The 17,234-nt window shown below is 40.0% G+C and overlaps 5 protein-coding genes across 9 annotated transcripts; 3 read left to right on the forward strand and 2 right to left on the reverse strand.

Moving 5' to 3' along the window:
* The first annotated feature begins 363 nt into the window (after nucleotides 1–363).
* LOC105560741 (transmembrane protein 208) lies at nucleotides 364–2,412 on the forward strand. Its single transcript, XM_012010108.1, has 5 exons — nucleotides 364–542; nucleotides 731–883; nucleotides 959–1,095; nucleotides 1,179–1,263; nucleotides 1,365–2,412. The coding sequence occupies exons 1-5, from the start codon at nucleotides 537–539 to the stop codon at nucleotides 1,497–1,499; spliced, it is 516 nt and encodes a 171-aa protein (XP_011865498.1). The 5' UTR covers nucleotides 364–536; the 3' UTR covers nucleotides 1,500–2,412.
* On the reverse strand, nucleotides 2,260–6,426 carry LOC105560739 (sex determination protein fruitless-like). Of its 2 annotated transcripts, none has more exons than XM_012010107.1 (4): nucleotides 5,781–6,426; nucleotides 4,965–5,184; nucleotides 4,094–4,673; nucleotides 2,260–3,961 (listed from the first exon to the last, which is right to left on the reverse strand). In XM_012010107.1, exons 2-4 carry the CDS (start codon nucleotides 5,157–5,159, stop codon nucleotides 3,693–3,695), a joined length of 1,044 nt encoding a protein of 347 aa, XP_011865497.1. In that variant the 5' UTR covers nucleotides 5,160–5,184; nucleotides 5,781–6,426; the 3' UTR covers nucleotides 2,260–3,692. The 2 variants fall into 2 exon arrangements, with proteins under 2 accessions (XP_011865497.1, XP_011865496.1); XM_012010106.1 differs by having other exon boundaries at nucleotides 5,836–6,425.
* A 1,595-nt stretch (nucleotides 6,427–8,021) lies between these two features.
* On the forward strand, nucleotides 8,022–11,136 carry LOC105560746 (sulfotransferase 1C4). Of its 2 annotated transcripts, XM_012010119.1 has the most exons (7): nucleotides 8,022–8,101; nucleotides 8,204–8,447; nucleotides 8,886–8,985; nucleotides 9,320–9,515; nucleotides 9,582–9,708; nucleotides 9,970–10,064; nucleotides 10,515–11,136. In XM_012010119.1, exons 2-7 carry the CDS (start codon nucleotides 8,240–8,242, stop codon nucleotides 10,809–10,811), a joined length of 1,023 nt encoding a protein of 340 aa, XP_011865509.1. In that variant the 5' UTR covers nucleotides 8,022–8,101; nucleotides 8,204–8,239; the 3' UTR covers nucleotides 10,812–11,136. The 2 variants fall into 2 exon arrangements, with proteins under 2 accessions (XP_011865509.1, XP_011865508.1); XM_012010118.1 differs by lacking the exon at nucleotides 8,022–8,101 and having other exon boundaries at nucleotides 8,121–8,447.
* A 108-nt stretch (nucleotides 11,137–11,244) lies between these two features.
* Nucleotides 11,245–14,610, forward strand: LOC105560744 (leucine-rich repeat-containing protein 48-like). Its single transcript, XM_012010117.1, has 9 exons — nucleotides 11,245–11,832; nucleotides 12,238–12,521; nucleotides 12,739–12,911; nucleotides 13,003–13,160; nucleotides 13,234–13,426; nucleotides 13,570–13,774; nucleotides 13,867–14,115; nucleotides 14,184–14,260; nucleotides 14,343–14,610. Exons 1-9 carry the CDS (start codon nucleotides 11,661–11,663, stop codon nucleotides 14,488–14,490), a joined length of 1,659 nt encoding a protein of 552 aa, XP_011865507.1. The 5' UTR covers nucleotides 11,245–11,660; the 3' UTR covers nucleotides 14,491–14,610.
* LOC105560743 (enoyl-CoA delta isomerase 1, mitochondrial-like) lies at nucleotides 14,574–17,200 on the reverse strand. Of its 3 annotated transcripts, none has more exons than XM_012010114.1 (6): nucleotides 17,114–17,200; nucleotides 15,912–16,067; nucleotides 15,557–15,828; nucleotides 15,297–15,475; nucleotides 14,920–15,041; nucleotides 14,574–14,852 (listed from the first exon to the last, which is right to left on the reverse strand). In XM_012010114.1, the coding sequence occupies exons 2-6, from the start codon at nucleotides 16,009–16,011 to the stop codon at nucleotides 14,689–14,691; spliced, it is 837 nt and encodes a 278-aa protein (XP_011865504.1). In that variant the 5' UTR covers nucleotides 16,012–16,067; nucleotides 17,114–17,200; the 3' UTR covers nucleotides 14,574–14,688. The 3 variants fall into 3 exon arrangements, with proteins under 3 accessions (XP_011865504.1, XP_011865505.1, XP_011865506.1); XM_012010115.1 differs by lacking the exon at nucleotides 17,114–17,200 and adding an exon at nucleotides 16,835–16,901; XM_012010116.1 differs by lacking the exon at nucleotides 17,114–17,200 and adding an exon at nucleotides 16,725–16,780.
* Between the last annotated feature and the right edge of the window lie 34 nt (nucleotides 17,201–17,234).

The raw sequence follows: 17,234 nt of genomic DNA on the forward strand, positions 1-17,234 counted from the left end.
TTGTATCCACGCTTTGGCATTCATAATTGTTTCACAATTCCAACATTCTCAATTAAAATAAGAACCGAGTATCCAGACATTCACACGTTCGTGTGTTATCTTGGCACAATAGTTGCTTCAGTCTTTACAACTGATTTCAGTAACAAATTAGATAAAACGTAAAATTTGCCCAGAACAATGCAACGAAAGAAATCTAGTAGTAAAAGTGTGCAAGGGAACTTCACAGTTGGAAGCGTACGCTTTAAAAGCGGATAACAAGAGAGGCTTTATACGACAGAGTTTAAAGAAAGGATAATGCTTTTAAAATTTTTCGCGCGCTGTCGTCGCCCACGGCGTCCGGAGCGACGCGTGAACAGCTGAAAAATTGCAAGTCGACGGTCGATCTAACGCGCCGAGAGCGCGAGGATCAACTCACGTGTACGCGACATGGCGCGACGTCAGGTTAACCGCTTATCACCAGTCATTCCCCGTCACCAATTCTAGTATCGTTTACATGCCGAGGTGAAGCAACTCTTTCGACAGAAAGTGCGAGCAAAATGACGGTGAGTTCCGCGAGTCTCTCTGTCCTGCGTTTTTCTCACAGTAAACGTTTATTCCTCATTAATCGACACTTCCATAAGGAAACGCTCCGGTTGTTCAGGCTACTCTTAAGTAGAATCCTAGTAGAATCCTCTGATCAGCAATCACTCGTAGACCAGCGAGGTATAATCTAACTTTATATTCTGTGCAGACGAAGAAGGGTAAGGTATTGACCAAGGGAGGGAAGCAGATAAAGGAGGAGAATGTCTCCACGCTGAGCTTCTACGTCTACATGGCCCTGGGCGCGATGGGGATTCACTTCGCCGTGACAATGGCTCTGTTCGAGTTCACCACGCTGACGATAGTAAGTCCCGTGTCCGAGGAATAGGACGCCGCAGCCACGAGACCCCCCTTAACATGTGTTTCGTTATCGTTACAGAGCCTAACGGTATTGTCTGCAATTGTATATATAGGAAGCTATCAATTTATGTCGTACATGGCTCGCACCACGTACTCGGAATCTGGTCAGCTCTTGAACCCTGGAGTCGACCTCAACATGGAAGGTGGCATAGCAGAGTGAGTGTCGGCTGCAAGATGATCTTTTCATCGCTGCTATCATCTTCCGCTGTTTATTGATTGAAGTGTCATTCTGTTTATAGGCACGTGAAAGATTTAATCATATTGACGTCGGGCGTGCAAATCCTGTCTCTACTCTCCAACTACTTCTGGTTCTTGTGGCTCTTGGTACGCATCTCGGCTAATCGTTTGCGTTATTCTCTTTACGACGTTATAAGAGGATCGTGTATACGTGGAATTCTTGTCGTGCATCTTGTGAATTCTTGTAGGTACCACTGAGAGGCGGCTGGATGTTCTGGAAGCAGATTTTGGCTCCGTGGTTCTTCGACCAGCCTCAAGAAGTCGAGATGACTGAGAAGAAGATGCGCAAGATGGAGAGGAAGATGGCGAAGCGACACCAATGAAAATTCGTCGTTGCTGTGTAATATGAATGTGTAATATGAAAATTCCACTGAATGACAATTGATTTAATCAGGGGACGGATAGAAAAGTTCACGGGATACACTGAGAAGAGAACTAATACCTTGGGATCTTTTTCTTGACATTCAGCATGTCGAGATTGTGCGCGGTGGGTTCGGCATTTACATAGGATAAGTAATGAAGTGGGAGACTTGGTAAGTTTTAACGAAAATGTACGGGAAAACAGTTTCTTAGGATTAGGCGGTATGGCAAATTGGGAGATGGACTTCGTCTCTATCTCCTCGCATTCCGAACAATCTCAGCAGACTGCAATCCTCTTTATATGTCTAGAAAATTCGAGACGCTCTTATTCAGAAATATTTGTGGATTTACTTCTATATAAGTCGAAGGTGCAACGCTAAATTATTATTAGGAAGTTAAATGTAATTGTGTGTGTTCAAGGAAGATTTGAGATATTACGTTAATTTATTTTAATAATTTATTCACTTTACCGACTTATATGGAAATAAAACTGTTCTTACGTAAGAGGTGTCTCGACACGTTCATTCTCCATACAGCATTGTTAATGTGAATGATCTTTTTTTTTTGTAATTATAGCAGTAATACTACACTAACGCTCAGTTTTTTATCTTCCACTTGTACGTAAGTGTCTATCTAAGTAATTAAGCGGTGAACAGGTGCCTTTGTGGAAACAATGAGAACGAATGACGCCGACAGGTGATGGATAAAAATTGAATCATGTAATGGATGTAATACTTGCTTATATTGTATGTCTGAAAGTTCAGTCATCCTCCTACCAGCACAAATGGATTCAAACCAGACTATGGTTAGTCGGTATTGTATATATACCGATTACATTATTCAACGTTATAAATAAATCATTTGCTATTTATTAAATTGTGGTAGTTGATGAATCGACGCATCACAGTTGCATTTAAATCTATCATATCTTACAATTACATCTTTGTTTGGGAATGAAAACTTACAAATGTAAATCGCTAAATAGCGACCGACTTTGTTTGAACAATTATATACTTATTTATATTAATCGTTGGGCTCTATTCTCTATACATTGGTCACGGAATGTTTCTGTATAATGCGCGAAAAATCTCAATCTTTTTTTTAAATTAGGCCAACGTTTGTACTTTAATATCTAACGTCAAACGTGTCCGTTTAATTCACAGCTTTTGTTTTGGCTTTTACGTATGCACGCATGACTGTCCAGTGAAATTCGCAATTCGTTGATAACAATGTTACTTACTCGAGCCAATATTACAGTAGCTACATTACCTAAGTGAGCCGACAAATTATTTCAAAAGGAAGTGAAGAGGCAGACGATGCTGCAAGTAAGAAGATACTTCCCATAAAGAGAGAGGAGCAAAATGATACTCTAAAGTTGGAAGACTGCATCATTAAATAGGAAATATTGATAAAGAAAAATTGAAAATCGTCATTTGAAAACGAATCAAAATGTCAGAAGAAAAAACCTAAGCATCGTAGGAATAAAACTGTTTTAATTCTAACGCGATTGAATGTAAAGTGTGGGACTAAGTGAAAAATCTTATAATTAATTGGAATGTCTTAAGATTTCAGGCGCTCAATCGTAATTACATTACATGCAAAATTACTGGAATTGTAGCTGCATGAAAGCACAGTACAGAGTATAACTTGAATCCTAGAGAATTGTTGTTCTCTCATATAAAAGAATTAGAGACGAGGCCTCAAGGATGTTGCATTTTCAACACCTTCATCAGGAAATGCAGTGATAATAAATGATATGTCGATTTCACTGAACAGCAGCGTTTGCACCGCCAAATTATAGAATCGAGCCATGCTATCTAGATTCTACATTTGGCCGGTAATGAATTCTTTGCAATTGAAACAGCCAATATCTGGATATCCAGATAAAATAGTTTCAAACAAACAAAAATTTACCCTTCTTCTGTGTCACTTAACCGATCCATAAAAGGATATAATTAAGATTTGGACTAAAGATAACTAGAAACTTGTATCTCTCTTTACACATTATTCAAATTTAAATCAGAAAAATGTACGCGATAGATTTCTCTTTCGACTAAGCGTATTGTCTATTTCAATTGCCGGGTATATATTTATATAAAGACTAAGACTCATAAATCCGGATACAAGACACCTTGAAATGCATCGTGAAACAATCCTTATACATTGTCAGTATCCAAGCCTTTCTTCTTCCTGTAATCGTACTCCGATTGATAACTCGGTGGATGATTGTGTTCGTGCACTCCCGTCGGCATGAACGTTTCGGCGATCACCGAGCATTTGCCGCGGCAACCGCGATGCTGCTCCGCGCAACGATAATGCGAGCTGTTGTATACTTTGGAACGAGAGGTCATATTGTATACGTATCCCTCGTGAACCAGTTGTGGTCTTCCTCTGGCAGACAGTCTGTATATTACTGGCTCCACGGCTGCAAATATTTAAATCTTTATTGAAATTCGTTTCACGTAAAACGATATCAAGTATTTAACAATCAATTAACGAATGCCTCACAGCCAGCAAAATTAATATCTAACGAATAGCATAATAAGATACCATGTACCTGATTGTAACAACGAGTTTTCTTCTAACGTTTCTTCATTGGACAACTCAATTATCTCTTTGCTATCGTGGTTAATTGCCTCAGTGGTCGCGTTGCGTCCGATATCCTTCTCGTTGTTAGAATCATTCGCGTCTCTCTCATCGTTATCCGACAAGAGGCAAATGTCGTCCTTGTTGTTGACGCTCGATTCATTTCTCAGTTTCTTGATCGAGCTGTAATCGTCCTCGCCCATGCATCTCTTTCTCGTTTTAGTGCTCCTCTTGACTATCCTGTGAGAGTGCGCAGACCCGTCTGAAGCTTTGCTCCTGCCATCCTGCTCGCTCGGCACGTCGGACAGGGCGGTCACATCGTCGGAATCACGCTGATCTGACACATTGGCATAATTGTTTAACAATGGTATGATCTCTTCCTCGCCACCCACTAGTCCTTTTATCTGCAGCATCTGCGCCAGCTTTAGGAAAGTGGGCAGGTCCTCCTGTTTCACGTTCACCTCTCCCTGGTACATGAACTTCAACAGAGACGTTATCTCCGAGTGTTTCACATCCTTCAATATTATGACTGGATGCTGACAGGGATTCTCCTGCGGGGCAAGTCGAGCTGTTACCCCCCCCAAGTACAATTAGAGGAGAGCCCCTCTATCGCGAGAGGTCTCTAGCGTGAGACAACAGGTTTTCAACGCCCAAATTCAATCGCAGATCCTTTCTTCGGAAACGATTACACAATCTAACGATGAATTGGAGTTTTGAGTTTGTGGTGGAGTCAACAGACTATTAACTTAACGGAAAACCCGCTGTCTCGTATTAGGGGCTTATCTCAGAATAGGGGACTCTCCTCTGTATTTACAGGACATTATTAGGCGACACAATCGTACCTTGAATATGTTTTTGAAATAAGGACTGCACACAGAGAGAACCAGCTTGTGGGCAGCCAACAACTGCCCCTCCACGGCGATTGTCACGTCAACCAGATAATTCTCGCTCAGGTGAGAGAGAAAGCCGGACGTCAGGTTGTTGGAAAAGTTATTCCACCTCAAGGAGAATTCCTTCGGCGACAATGTCGTGGCCATATTTCTCGGCGTCCAGGAAATTAATCTACGACAGTCGTCAATACGTTACAAGATGTTCTTACGACCGACCTGCCCAAGAGAACAAGGTACAAACGACTACATTTTCGACTGCGTCAAAAGGAAGCGTTAAATAAAACGTTCGTTGTTCAACACGCGTTTAAAGAGGCGGCAACATCGCCGATTGATAATATCCTTGTGATAAATACAAGTTCGAAGGACTAGACTTGGCAGAGATGATGGAAAAATGTTAATTGTTTCACCGTTTATACGCTTGTGTAGAGGAAGGTCCCCTATTATGGGATACGCTCCTTATAGAGAGAGCGAGCAGGGCTTCTGCTAAATAGACACTATTTACTGGCTCTGTCACGAAATTCATTGCTCCCGGAGTGAAATTTGTTTAACGGCAAATTCATTGTTAGATCGTGCAATCGTTGCGGTTGAATTTGGATGTTGAAAACCTGCTGTCTCGTAATAAGGGACTTTCCTCTAAATCTCAGGTAATTGTCATTTCGAGGAGAAATGTTAGGAGCTGCACAGATAAATCCACCGTAGCCTGAATATCCCGATTGTTTGGGAAATCGCGAGTTTCGTCGTCGGACGCGAGCGACAGAACTTCGCTACCTGTTTAAACAAAAATGTGACTCGGTGTCGTAAACGATCGTGAACGCGGACGCACCTATTTCACGGATAGCTGTCAAACATCTCCGTCACGAAGGAGGATACGTGGAGGAGGGGGGGAGATAGGTGGTGGTCGCCTAGATTCCCCATAACTTGGAGCAACTTCATTTTTCTCTCGCGTCGATCTTCATCATTGGTCGAAATCTTCGGGGCTTCGGTCGGTCACGAAGTTGGCCGCGAACGCGATCTCGTGCGCGACGTCTAGCTATTCATGCATTCGTGACTCGCAGCTTCCGGCCGCGTGTGGTCTCATATCCAAATTCGACGTCCGCGAATGGAGAAATTGACGACAATTAACATTATCCACGATGCCCGAATCGCCGGGTCGCGTTTTAACAACGAGTAAACAAAGGTGGCCAGCCTTGACGAGCGCGAAAGTTAACGGAGCAATATATATACTTTGAACTTCAGGATGTTAACAGTTGAAGTATAGACCCGCGGGCGCGTTTCGGTACACGGTGCTTTTATCGGCGCGAGTTGAAACTTAAATATAGCTTCATATCGATCTTGACTCCGAACGTGTCCGCCACGTGTCCAACTTTACACGGACAAAGTATTGATTTCCTTTTTCTCAATTCTCTTCCATTTAAATCCTCCGTTTCCCGCTCCGCTAGCGTATACATACGTCGCCTCGGCCTGGCGTTCTTGAAAAATATACTCGGTATCTGCAAGTTGAAAAATTGTGAAATCAGAAAGTTAAAACCTTCAAACACTTTTTATTTTAGATTAGCACAATCGGCCGCGCTTCAAGAACGCTCTTCGAGAAGAAAGTTCGGTAAATTGGAGAAAGCTTGGACCGACCTAAATTCTTCGGCCTAAATTAACGCGACACCTGCTGGTGCACCATCGGCTGATCTCAGTAATGGATTGTTTAATTAGCTGGTGGGCCGTTAGGCAGCCATTGTCTCAATTAACCCAGATAGCACAGGACACTTCTATGAACAATTGACGAATATTCTTCAAGAATATTTGGAATATTCCACAGGTCATTCTTATATATTTATCTTATGCTCGTAGAATATTCGATTGGCACTGCTATAAATATTTTTTCAATGTGAATAGAATAATCTATCGAATACAGCGTGTCGGTTATACGTATATGGTATGATTTCAGGTTTCACACACGACGAGTGTGTTACACAATAAACAACGTGCAATGCATAAACTCGATGAATATTCGAAAATTATTCTGAACAAATATTCCAAAGACATCCTCGACGAATGTTCAAAAAAAATGTCAGAAAAATGCTAAAATTTTTACATATAATTTGATTAGTAAGATTTTTACATATAATTACAATTTGTTTATCGATTTGAATATGTGATTTTGCTGACGGTAATAATTTTACTTGTAAGAAAACTGCGTTATGTACGAAAAAGAAATCGGCGCGCAGAACAAAGAATCGGAAAGAAACGGTATATACATTTACATTTTTAAATATAAGAATTACATGTTGGGCTACTTACATCTTGCCTCGTGGCCCACATTGAGCGTTTACCCATATATTGTCTAATTTTAGTTAGGGGTCCTACTTTAAGTTTATTACTGTTCTAAAAACGTTCTTCTTAGTTATGAATATACACGATTTCTAATTGCAATAATCTATGTATACTTGTAGAATATTCGATTCGAATATTCTGAGATTAAGAATATTATGCACTCCAGAATAATATTCATAGAACTATGTGTGCTATCTGGGAAATAGCGGAAAGTGGCATTTTTTCCCGAATAGCCAAATCTCTTCTATAAATTTAAATTGTAGAATGTCAGCAGAGATGATTTGACAGAGATGACAAACAAGTTGCCCAATGTATTTGAAACATGCTAATCTATCATATCGCTGTCTTTTACAGAAACGCTAGTAATGACCGAGAAATAATGGCCTAGTTTACATCGTGCACTTGATACGCGTATCAAATAGTGTATTTAAACTGATCAGCCAATGACCAAACGAATTTACTAGTTATTTACTATTTGTTACTATTTGATACGCGTATCAAGTGCACGATGTAAACTAGGACCGGTATTCATAGTCAAATCTTATATTCAAGACCGTCTTAAGATCATCTCTAGATACTCCGCAACCAATCAAATGTTCCATACAGCATCTTTAGATAAATTCAAGACGGTCTTGAATATAAGATCCGACTATGAATACCGGTCTAGGTCACTGAGAGGAGCTGCCAAGAACAGAGAAATCACCGATGGAAAGGGTAAAGTCCCATGCCACGTTGAAATTTTCAGCGTACCAAGTCCTCATTCGGTAATTTGATCGCGTGCGTCAAGCTGGTAGTCGTCAAGGCTCTCTATCTTTTGTTACTAATCGCTACTCTGTAAATCATTGTATATAACTGTCGGGCGTTAGATCGACAATCAGTTGGAAAGGGGATAAACGACGAGGATGGCCGAGGAATCCCCGAAGTACGAACTTCTACCGGAAGAGAAGACGAGAGAAATGCTGAAACTTTTTAAGGGCGAAAGAACTGGTTTTGTGCTTGTGGGTCCAAAAAAGTTTTTCTTCCCGTTCAGATATACCGAACAAGGTGACGGCTTCTACAATTTTGAAGCCCGGCCGGAAGATACGTGGCTCTTATCACATCCGAGATCAGGTATTGGTTTGATGATGAGTCGAAAGCTGCAATAGCGACTTTCTGATACGCGGATATTTCTAGTGTTGCAATTAATATTCTAAATTCGAACGATAAAAACGAAGATACATCATGAAGATTTGTAATCAGGCTTGTCTCTTAATTAACGTCTCAATTTTTCCGGCGTCTGTCAATTAATGTTCTTATTACTTTTTAATCGTTTTCCACCTCAGTTTTTTTTCAGAATCATCTAACTTGGATAATTTTTAAAATTATTTTTAAGTATCTCTCTTAATCAAATCTAAACTAATCTCTTCTAATTCTTTTTATTTAAATCTTGTCGAATTTCATTTGCGATCGTTCTAATGCGATTGAAATAAACTGTCTTTTTTCTGATGCGCTTTTTCTACATTGAAATACATTGTTGTCGTAATTTTTGTTATTTTTATTAAATTTTAGGAACAACCATGACACAAGAGCTTATCTGGCTGTTGGCCAACGACTTGAACTTTGACTTAGCGAGAAAACGTTTGCTCACGGAGAGATTTCCCTTTCTCGAGTTAGTATTGAAATAGAAATAAAAGTACAAATACATTTATTTCTACGTCTTCCAGCGAATATACATAAAATTGTTTTTTTTTAAGTCAACGTTTATTTAGTTTGCAACATTTAGAACAATTTCCTGTATTGTTTATCGCTCACATTGCATGTTGAACAAGATTACGCGATATTATATTATGTATTGCATATGCTCTCTGTATATTTATACTATATTTATATTGTTCTATTAACTTGAAGCATATCCATAATTGTGCATTGTAATTTTAGCCTTTATCAATTTTAGGTGTTAAGTTTTACAATTTTTTATCAAGTTGTATCTCTATTCTTTTCAGATTTAGCTTATTCAATCATCCCGAGGTTACTCAAGAATTTTTATTAATGAATAAGGATGATATTACGAAGCAGCAGCTATGCCTAGAAATTGCCAAGCCTGGTTACGAAGTTAATGCCAGGATACCGTCGCCGAGATTCATAAAAAGCCATTTTCCTTTCAGTATGCTACCTGGACTGTTAGATGTTGGTTGTAAGGTAATGACTGAAGAAAAATGAGAAATTAATGAATGTAATAAATTCTTCGCTTTACTTTCTTCGAAGGTCGTCTACGTTGCTCGCAATCCGAAAGACGTCGCAACCAGCTGGTATCATCTTAATTGCGCAACAAAGACGCAAGGATACATCGGCGATTTTGCTACCTTCTGGGACTATTTTCAAAATGGTTTAAGTAAGTAGAAGATATCCAGGGAAAGCCATGTATGTTTCTTATTTTATCATAGATACATATTTATGTTATGTAAAATTTACACAATGTTTTTTGTCTAACAAGTCTTATGTAGACAATTGGTCTGTACATAAGCGATTTTAAAGAGTTGAATATAAGGTAAAATTTGAAAAATTTATATAAGGATTTTAGAAATAGTTAAATATGACCACGAAGTTAAAAGTTCATAAAAAGTCTTCACATCTTTACCATTTATTCCTCCAGCGCCTTGGAGTCCATATTGGGAACATCTAAAGGAAGCGTGGGCCTTCAGGAATTCGAAAAATCTCCTGTTTATGTTTTACGAGGAGATGATATACGTAAGTTTGAGTAATCTTATTTTTCTTCTCAATGTATCACCTGTATATTTTCAACACATATTCAACATAATATTTTACTAAACAATTATTTTATCAAAATTTTTTAATGTAATTTGTTGTGTGAAATTAATTTTTTTATTTTCCTTTCTTTATTTTTGTCTAAATTATTTAGTGTATAGAATGTTAAAAGAATATTTTATAATATACTTTAACATATTTTAGATGATAAATATAATACAATAAATGTAGAAAACCAATTTTCTACATTGGTTAATCAGCTACTGGCGTTAAATAATATAATAATGATTATAATTGTCTTTAAATATTTAAATTCTAAATTGAACTTATATACATTAGTTAAATAATAATTTATTTGTCAAGTAATTTTCTTTATTGCTTGCGCTTTTAATTTTTATATGATGCATGTGTTAGAGAAAATTGAGTTTTCAGGATTTACCGAAAGCAATTAAGAGGATAGCGAAGTTTTTGGGTAAAACGTATACCGACGAACAAATTAGCAAAGTGGCTAACCATCTGGACATAAAAAATTTCCGGAATAACCCAATGGTCAATTATTCTGAGTTGATAGCTTGTGGCATCATCGACGACGAAATGTTCGTAAGAAAAGGAATCAATGGCGATTGGAAAAACACTTTTACTCCAGAAATTAACGCCAAAGCAGAGAGATGGATTGAAGAAAATCTCAGAGATACCGATCTGCGTTTCCCGATTTTCAACAATAACTAACAACAATTGAAAAATCGTCAAAATATCGAAAAGGTCTTAAGCTTTCAGTAAAGCTTGATTTTTAATGAATATATATATATTTTACGCATAAAAAGGAATGTAATCAAAGTAATTAATTATTATGTAAGCTTGTAAGAATTAGCAGTTATTCCTAGTGTTACTGCACAGAATACCGATATTAAATGTTGTTTAGATAAAATTAAGCCAATATAATAACCATTACAGTTATAATTACAATCCTTTTTAGCAAAATATAATCGTCAGATCATTTGGCCAAAGTGATAATTTTGTAATGGACTATGAAAATATATCACAATAATAAATATTTCATAGATTTTATGTCTACAGCGGAAAACAATGTTGACGGATCGTTTCGCAGAATTACCGCAAACTTTCGTTTATAAGTTCGTTTTAGGTGACTTAGAATTACTCCAGATGTCTTAGAATTTGCGTAAAATTACAATAGAATTGTATGTATGCGTGTATAATTAAGTATACATGTGTATATATATACCAAATATATATCTCGCTATTTTCTTAAATTTATATAAATTGTATGATTATGTACGGGCGACCAATGGCACCCTTTTTAATCATTAGATACTTTATTGATACGTGTGCGTTTGTTGCGCACGTGCGAAAAGCCCCTCACAATACCGTTGCGCGGGCAACGCAAACGATTTCTAAACGTGGAGGATCGTGAAGGATGTCGACAGTGAGACGGCCTGGAAGTCCTGGAACCAACCGATTTATTAAAGAAGAGAAAGAATCTCAAGCGTATTCTAGATTCGCGCGGCTGCGAAGCCTCGACATCCGCACGTTAGGCTCGAAACCAAGGCGTAAAACGGGATGCATAGCACAGTCAGCGCGTTGCGCGAAGCCATTGAGCCCGGCGTGATAACGCGGAGTATGCTCGTTTCTTTGGCGATCGACCAGGGACCGAAGAAAGAAGGCGGCCGACTCTTTCTCCAAGACGGAATCGAGTTGGATAAATTAGAAGAGATTCGCATCGAGTTCCTCAGTAGGCAGTAGTCGTACACACATATCTAATCGCTAAACAGCGTTGAGAGTGTATATACCAACGAGCTGATTAAATTGCGATACTCATAGTCCGATTTTATATTAAAAGTTGGCTCAACCATAGTCTTGAAATATTACACGGTCATCTCATTGAAGTCTCAAGATCTAAGTCAGACTCACAAAATGTTCTTAAGTGTAAGATTGGATTATGAATATCGTATAGATATCAATTTAATAATATGAGATTTCCAACTTCGGCATAAGACTATGTTTCAAGATTGAATAGTAATCGCTAGTAATAAACTCACAAAAAAATTGAAGACCGAAAACATCGATATTTATTTATTCCGTATCGGTCGTCAAACTGATTTTAATATTCTAATTTTCTTCACGTGTTACGTTGCAGAGATCTTGAACATTGATCATCTCTGGCTGTTGAAAAGCCTGGTCAAACTGTCGCTGTCTCATAACATTATCGAGAGAATCGAGAATCTGGATGAGCTCTGCCACCTGAGGGAACTGGACCTCTCGTTTAATCGCATCAAGATTATGGAAAACTTGGACAATCTACGTCAATTGGAGATCCTGCTTCTGTACAGCAACGAGATTTCGATTGTGCAGGGTATAAGTGACTTGAGGAATTTGACCATTTTGAACATCGGCAAAAATAGGATCCATGACTGGAAGCATGTGCGCATAATTCGTATCTTGCCCTTCTTTAGTATTCATAATCCAATCTTATATTTAAAATGGTTTCGAGTATCTGGTGTTAAGGTAATCTTTCTAAGATCTCATTCAGTCAATGAGACAACTGTATGGCATCTCGAGATCGTACTTAAGATAATATTAAATATAAGATTGAATACACAAATCCCCGTTATCATTCATAAGAATTTCGTTTACACAGGTTGAATATCTACGTGACTTCAAGTCGCTGAAAAGTTTGAACATGTGCGACAATCCTTGCACGGAGACGGAAGGATACTTGGACTGTCTGTTCGCATTTGTGCCCCAGTTAATTTATTATCAATATAGAATGATATCCGAGAGCGATCGTCAATCCGCCATCGATAAGCATTAGTGATTATTAATTTTACCATAGTGAAGTAAAGAAAAATCCTTCAAATATTTTATATCGCAAATGAATAATTATGACGTGTCATTTCTGCAGTCGTGTAATTAGCAATCTCGAAGAAAACGAGGCAAAGATGCGAACGGAATTGGCGTTGCAGCGAGAACTTGAAGAAAAGACTGCACTACTGTCTGCGTCATACGTGGAACACCTTGATGAAGATTATCTATTCCAACAAATGTTCTCTTCCGATGAAGGTAGGTTTCTGTTATCTCCCACTGCTGTCTGCATATATGTAACTTATTTAAATCGTTATCGATGCAAAAATAGCAGGCAGAACGTTGTCCACAATAAACGAAACTACACAGAATGCGTTCGAGGAGTACAAAAAGTCTTTCGTTGCAATATGCCATGAATTATACGAACTGGGTTTACGAGAGAATGATAGCAGAACGGAGGATATAAGATTGTTTGAAGTTGCTGTTAACGAGGGCAAGGAAAATACGCAAAATGAAGCAAGAAGGTGAATAAGAAAATTACAAGAGTAGGAGCCCGCTTTTAAAATTGCAATTACTGATTTTGACTCGCGAGTCTGTTTTAATTATAATATTAATATGCAACAAGTATATGACACCCATAACGCCTTTCTTTGCTTTACTGCGTAAGGTACGTGGATGAGATACTTGAAAATAAGACGAAGATATTTGCGAATATAAAAAAGGAACTGGAAGCTTTAATGGAGAAGCAAGAGGAAGAAGTCGAGAACACCGCCGCGAGAGCAAGGGAATTATTTAATGAATTCAATGACTTATTGTCCAAGGCACGAAATCAATTGATATCTAAGGAAATTGTATTACATGATCAAATCGAGGTATATTGACAATTATGACATTAATAATAAAAGATAAGCGTAAGATTAGTCAGATTCATAGGGCGATTTGTTTTTTGTAAAAAAAAAACAAGGATATAAACCAGGTGTTCAGGACCAATATGACAGATATGGTCAGCTCCTTCCTGGAAACCGCACGAGGACACTTCTCCACGTTACGAAAAGCAGAGATTGAATATAACGATGTTATAAATCAGTTAGTTTCACATTATCTAGGCGGTTTGGAGGACGAAGCATGCATACCATTTCATCTTAAGAATTTATGCTGCGATAAGGATACTTTGGCCACCACTCTTGCCACCTCGCACGAGATGCACTTACAAGTAAACATTGGAAGCCCGAAAGTTTCTTGAAACAAATAGCAATGATAATTTATAAATGTAATCTACAGGTGATAGACGATCGAGAGAAGCGCATGACAAATCGGCTCGACAATTGGCTCGAGGACTACGTTAACCAGTTAATCGCGTAAGTGTAACTATTATTTTCGACGAAGTTTAGCTCGTTTACATTTTGTAGAAAAATTGACGGGAAAATTTCTCATGGACAGGGACGAGAATAAAAGGAATCGTCAGCAGATATTGGAAATATCGCACTTTTTTGAATACCTGCAGCAACAACTTAATGTATTGAGCTTGCCGCAACAGTTAGATCTGGCGGACATTGATCTGGGCGACGAAGGTATATTGGAAAATTAATCCGCCACAGCGTGTTCTCGCCCCTTTTGACGGCGCGGAACAAAATTCAGGGAGCAGAGTGAAGTGAGTGTCACATTTGTTAACGCAGTATGAAAATATATATTCTAGTACAAAATATAATACATATATAAAATAAGACGTATACAAAACCTTGATCCGCAAGAGCGGTAAAACGGGAATACCGTCTTCCCCAGATCACTATTGCTTCTGCTTCAAAGCTTCAACGTACAGTTTTAAACCGGCTTGTACTTTCGGTAATAGAATATAGGTCACGAATTTCTCGACGTCGGCCTCCTTGTTTTTCTTCATCCACTGAATCAAGTTCTCTCGTAACTCCAACTTGGTAGCAGCCCTTCCCAGACCTTTATCGACAACGACACGTGATTAGCGTGCGCCGGCAAAATGTAAATAACAGCACGGCATTCCTACCTGGTATATTGTCGTAAAATAATATGTAATTCTTGCACTTTTCGATCGCGCTCGCTTTGTCTTTAGCGAGCTCGTCCACGAGTCCGAGCTGCAACGCTCTCTCAGGTTTGAACAGCGATCCTCTGAAACGAGCACTCGGTTATGACATTCAGTTAAAGTGAAACTTCACTTTAACTTGAAGTAAAACAGTTTCAGCAAAACTTCACTTTATTACTCCAGATATAACACAGAGGTGTTGACTCGCGCTCCTTCCTACAGCGGTCTTTTTAGCTATATTCTTCGCCTAATCTCCCCTTTTCCCCGCGCATGTACCGATCCCGTCTACACGGGGTGTCTAAACATTTCGGTGCGCCACACGTGCTTGTTAAATATCTTACCTTAAAAGCGATATCTCGGCTTGTCGGTAGCCTATCGTCGAGACATACATATCCCGGAACCATTTCGGGGCGACGATACCCAATTGCGTTTCGTTCAATCCTATGGTGTGTTTACCTTCAACCATGACTCTATATTCCGTAGATATCGCCAGCAGACAGCCTCCGGCAGGACTGGAGCCCTGTGCAGAGCAGTGCTCCCGTTAAATATCGCGGAGACACGCTACGCGGCGTACGGTAGTAACGCTCGAGAGATTCTGTACATTGATAACAGTAGCGACCGGTATGGTCAGGCTGTAAATAGTCAGCCAGGTGTCCTGTAACGCTTGCCAGAAGTCACTGAGCTTCTTTTTGTCAGTCGTACACATCTCCATGATGTCCAGTCCCGCGCTGAACACGGTCGGCAAGGACGACGTCAATATGACGCCCCTGCTGCGGCTGTTCTGCGCCTCCAGCAAGGATGCCTTCAGCTCGCCCAGCAGCCCCGTGTTCAAACTGTTCACGGGTTTTCTCGCCATGGATATGATCTCGATCCCTGTCGAAACGTCGGGGATGAAACTCCGCGGCGAGAACGGCCGCGCGTTACGAGCCGGAGCGTGGAAATGCGGCGGTTCTTACCCGCGTCGTCTCGTGTGGTTTCAATGTACTTGGTGGCCGTGGCGTAGGATCTTCGGAGACACGCCTGCCCGCCGGCGATCAGTGCCTTTAACACAGTCATGGCGCCTCAGGTGTCAGTCTTCCTCGTAGCAAGCGGATATTGACAATTGACAGACTCTGCAATGAATATAACGAATAAAACGAATGTCCGTTCTACTCGCGAGTAAGCTGCACGACTACAATTAAACCCCTGGTAACACAATCCGACAGTTCTGATACGACACGCAGAGGTGCGCGAGAAACAGCCGAAAATTGCGACAGAAGTGCATAATATCTGGTATTGACAAGTTACTATTGCAGCAGTTATTGCAGAAGCTACTGTAAAACTTTATACTATTTGCTAAAAGTAGACACGCAGCAGAAGTGTGAAAACAATACTGAAGTAGCTGCCCGACAGAAAAATAACAGCAAGTCGCGTTAAACTCTTCGTGCAACAGAAAGATAGTCAAAGTTGAAGATAGAAAACGCACGATCTGCCCGAAAGTTAATGCACGATTTTTCCTACAGTTTCACAGCTGAATTGCAGGTGGAAATGTTACCAGGGACGTGTGCCATAAGCCAGAAAAATGGAACAAATAATAATGGAGAGGTCAACGCGCGTTATTGACCGAGTTACGTAAAAGGATCCAAAGGTCGGAATACGCGAGCGCAATGAAGTCCGATTAAAATTATTCTGTTACTTAAGTTTAACGCGAGAAGGTCAAAATGGCCAAGATGCGAGGGAAAATAACGACGATGCGCCAAATATAGCTCCGACTAGTTTATATAAATTACATTTTATTTTAAACCCCGACGTCTTCGCTTCGACTTGGACCGCTGACCCTGCGTGACTCGTGTAAGCGTTGACCTCTCCGGTGAATCGACGGAATTGAATTAATGCGAACAGCTTATAAGCGAAAGTCGGCCGAGTTATTAGTCGCGTCCCCTGCCGCGACTGACGGCGGCAGATGATGTGCGAGAGACCGTACGTGACGAGGGGACGGAATTCGGAGTCGCGCGGAGGCTGTACAGTTATCGCAACTGTCAAGCGGACCCGGGGATAATCGGAGAGCCGTGACATTATCGACCCTGATCGCCTGGCGCGACGGGACTTTCTAATCCGCGGCGTAAAACGGTGGCGTTTACTTGCAAAATTCATCCTGCAGCCGATCAACGATACTTACGCGCCTCTCCGCGCCACCCCGTTCGGCTACGTGTCACGATGTTGACTGATGTTGACTGGTCGGTCTCCCTCGATGTCCCTCGGCCACTGCCGTTCTCACTTGGACTCCTCCGGGTCCCCCG

Source organism: Vollenhovia emeryi, unplaced genomic scaffold, assembly GCF_000949405.1.
Source record: "Vollenhovia emeryi isolate VEMERY1.0 unplaced genomic scaffold, V.emery_V1.0 DF939222.1, whole genome shotgun sequence".
In the NCBI taxonomy this organism is placed as follows: Eukaryota; Metazoa; Arthropoda; class Insecta; order Hymenoptera; family Formicidae; genus Vollenhovia; species Vollenhovia emeryi.

What these genes read in the sequence shown, in the direction of transcription:
- LOC105560739 (XM_012010107.1), bottom strand. Translation starts at nt 5,159, where the DNA reads ATGGCCACGACATTGTCGCCGAAGGAATTCTCCTTGAGGTGGAATAAC. An exon ending in ATTTCAAAAACATATTCAAG is followed by an intron (nt 4,674 to 4,964) that starts GTACGATTGTGT and finishes CTTGCCCCGCAG; the next exon opens with GAGAATCCCTGTCAGCATCC. An exon ending in AAACTCGTTGTTACAATCAG is followed by an intron (nt 3,962 to 4,093) that starts GTACATGGTATC and finishes AAATATTTGCAG; the next exon opens with CCGTGGAGCCAGTAATATAC.
- LOC105560744 (XM_012010117.1), top strand. Translation starts at nt 11,661, where the DNA reads ATGCATAGCACAGTCAGCGCGTTGCGCGAAGCCATTGAGCCCGGCGTG. An exon ending in CGCACGAGATGCACTTACAA is followed by an intron (nt 14,116 to 14,183) that starts GTAAACATTGGA and finishes TGTAATCTACAG; the next exon opens with GTGATAGACGATCGAGAGAA. An exon ending in TACGTTAACCAGTTAATCGC is followed by an intron (nt 14,261 to 14,342) that starts GTAAGTGTAACT and finishes TCTCATGGACAG; the next exon opens with GGACGAGAATAAAAGGAATC.
- LOC105560746 (XM_012010119.1), top strand. Translation starts at nt 8,240, where the DNA reads ATGGCCGAGGAATCCCCGAAGTACGAACTTCTACCGGAAGAGAAGACG. An exon ending in CTTATCACATCCGAGATCAG is followed by an intron (nt 8,448 to 8,885) that starts GTATTGGTTTGA and finishes ATTAAATTTTAG; the next exon opens with GAACAACCATGACACAAGAG. An exon ending in TGTTAGATGTTGGTTGTAAG is followed by an intron (nt 9,516 to 9,581) that starts GTAATGACTGAA and finishes CTTTCTTCGAAG; the next exon opens with GTCGTCTACGTTGCTCGCAA.
- LOC105560743 (XM_012010114.1), bottom strand. Translation starts at nt 16,011, where the DNA reads ATGACTGTGTTAAAGGCACTGATCGCCGGCGGGCAGGCGTGTCTCCGA. An exon ending in CGGTCGCTACTGTTATCAAT is followed by an intron (nt 15,476 to 15,556) that starts GTACAGAATCTC and finishes TGCTCTGCACAG; the next exon opens with GGCTCCAGTCCTGCCGGAGG. An exon ending in GCCGAGATATCGCTTTTAAG is followed by an intron (nt 15,042 to 15,296) that starts GTAAGATATTTA and finishes TGCTCGTTTCAG; the next exon opens with AGGATCGCTGTTCAAACCTG.
- LOC105560741 (XM_012010108.1), top strand. An exon ending in ATGGAAGGTGGCATAGCAGA is followed by an intron (nt 1,096 to 1,178) that starts GTGAGTGTCGGC and finishes TTCTGTTTATAG; the next exon opens with GCACGTGAAAGATTTAATCA. An exon ending in TCTGGTTCTTGTGGCTCTTG is followed by an intron (nt 1,264 to 1,364) that starts GTACGCATCTCG and finishes GAATTCTTGTAG; the next exon opens with GTACCACTGAGAGGCGGCTG.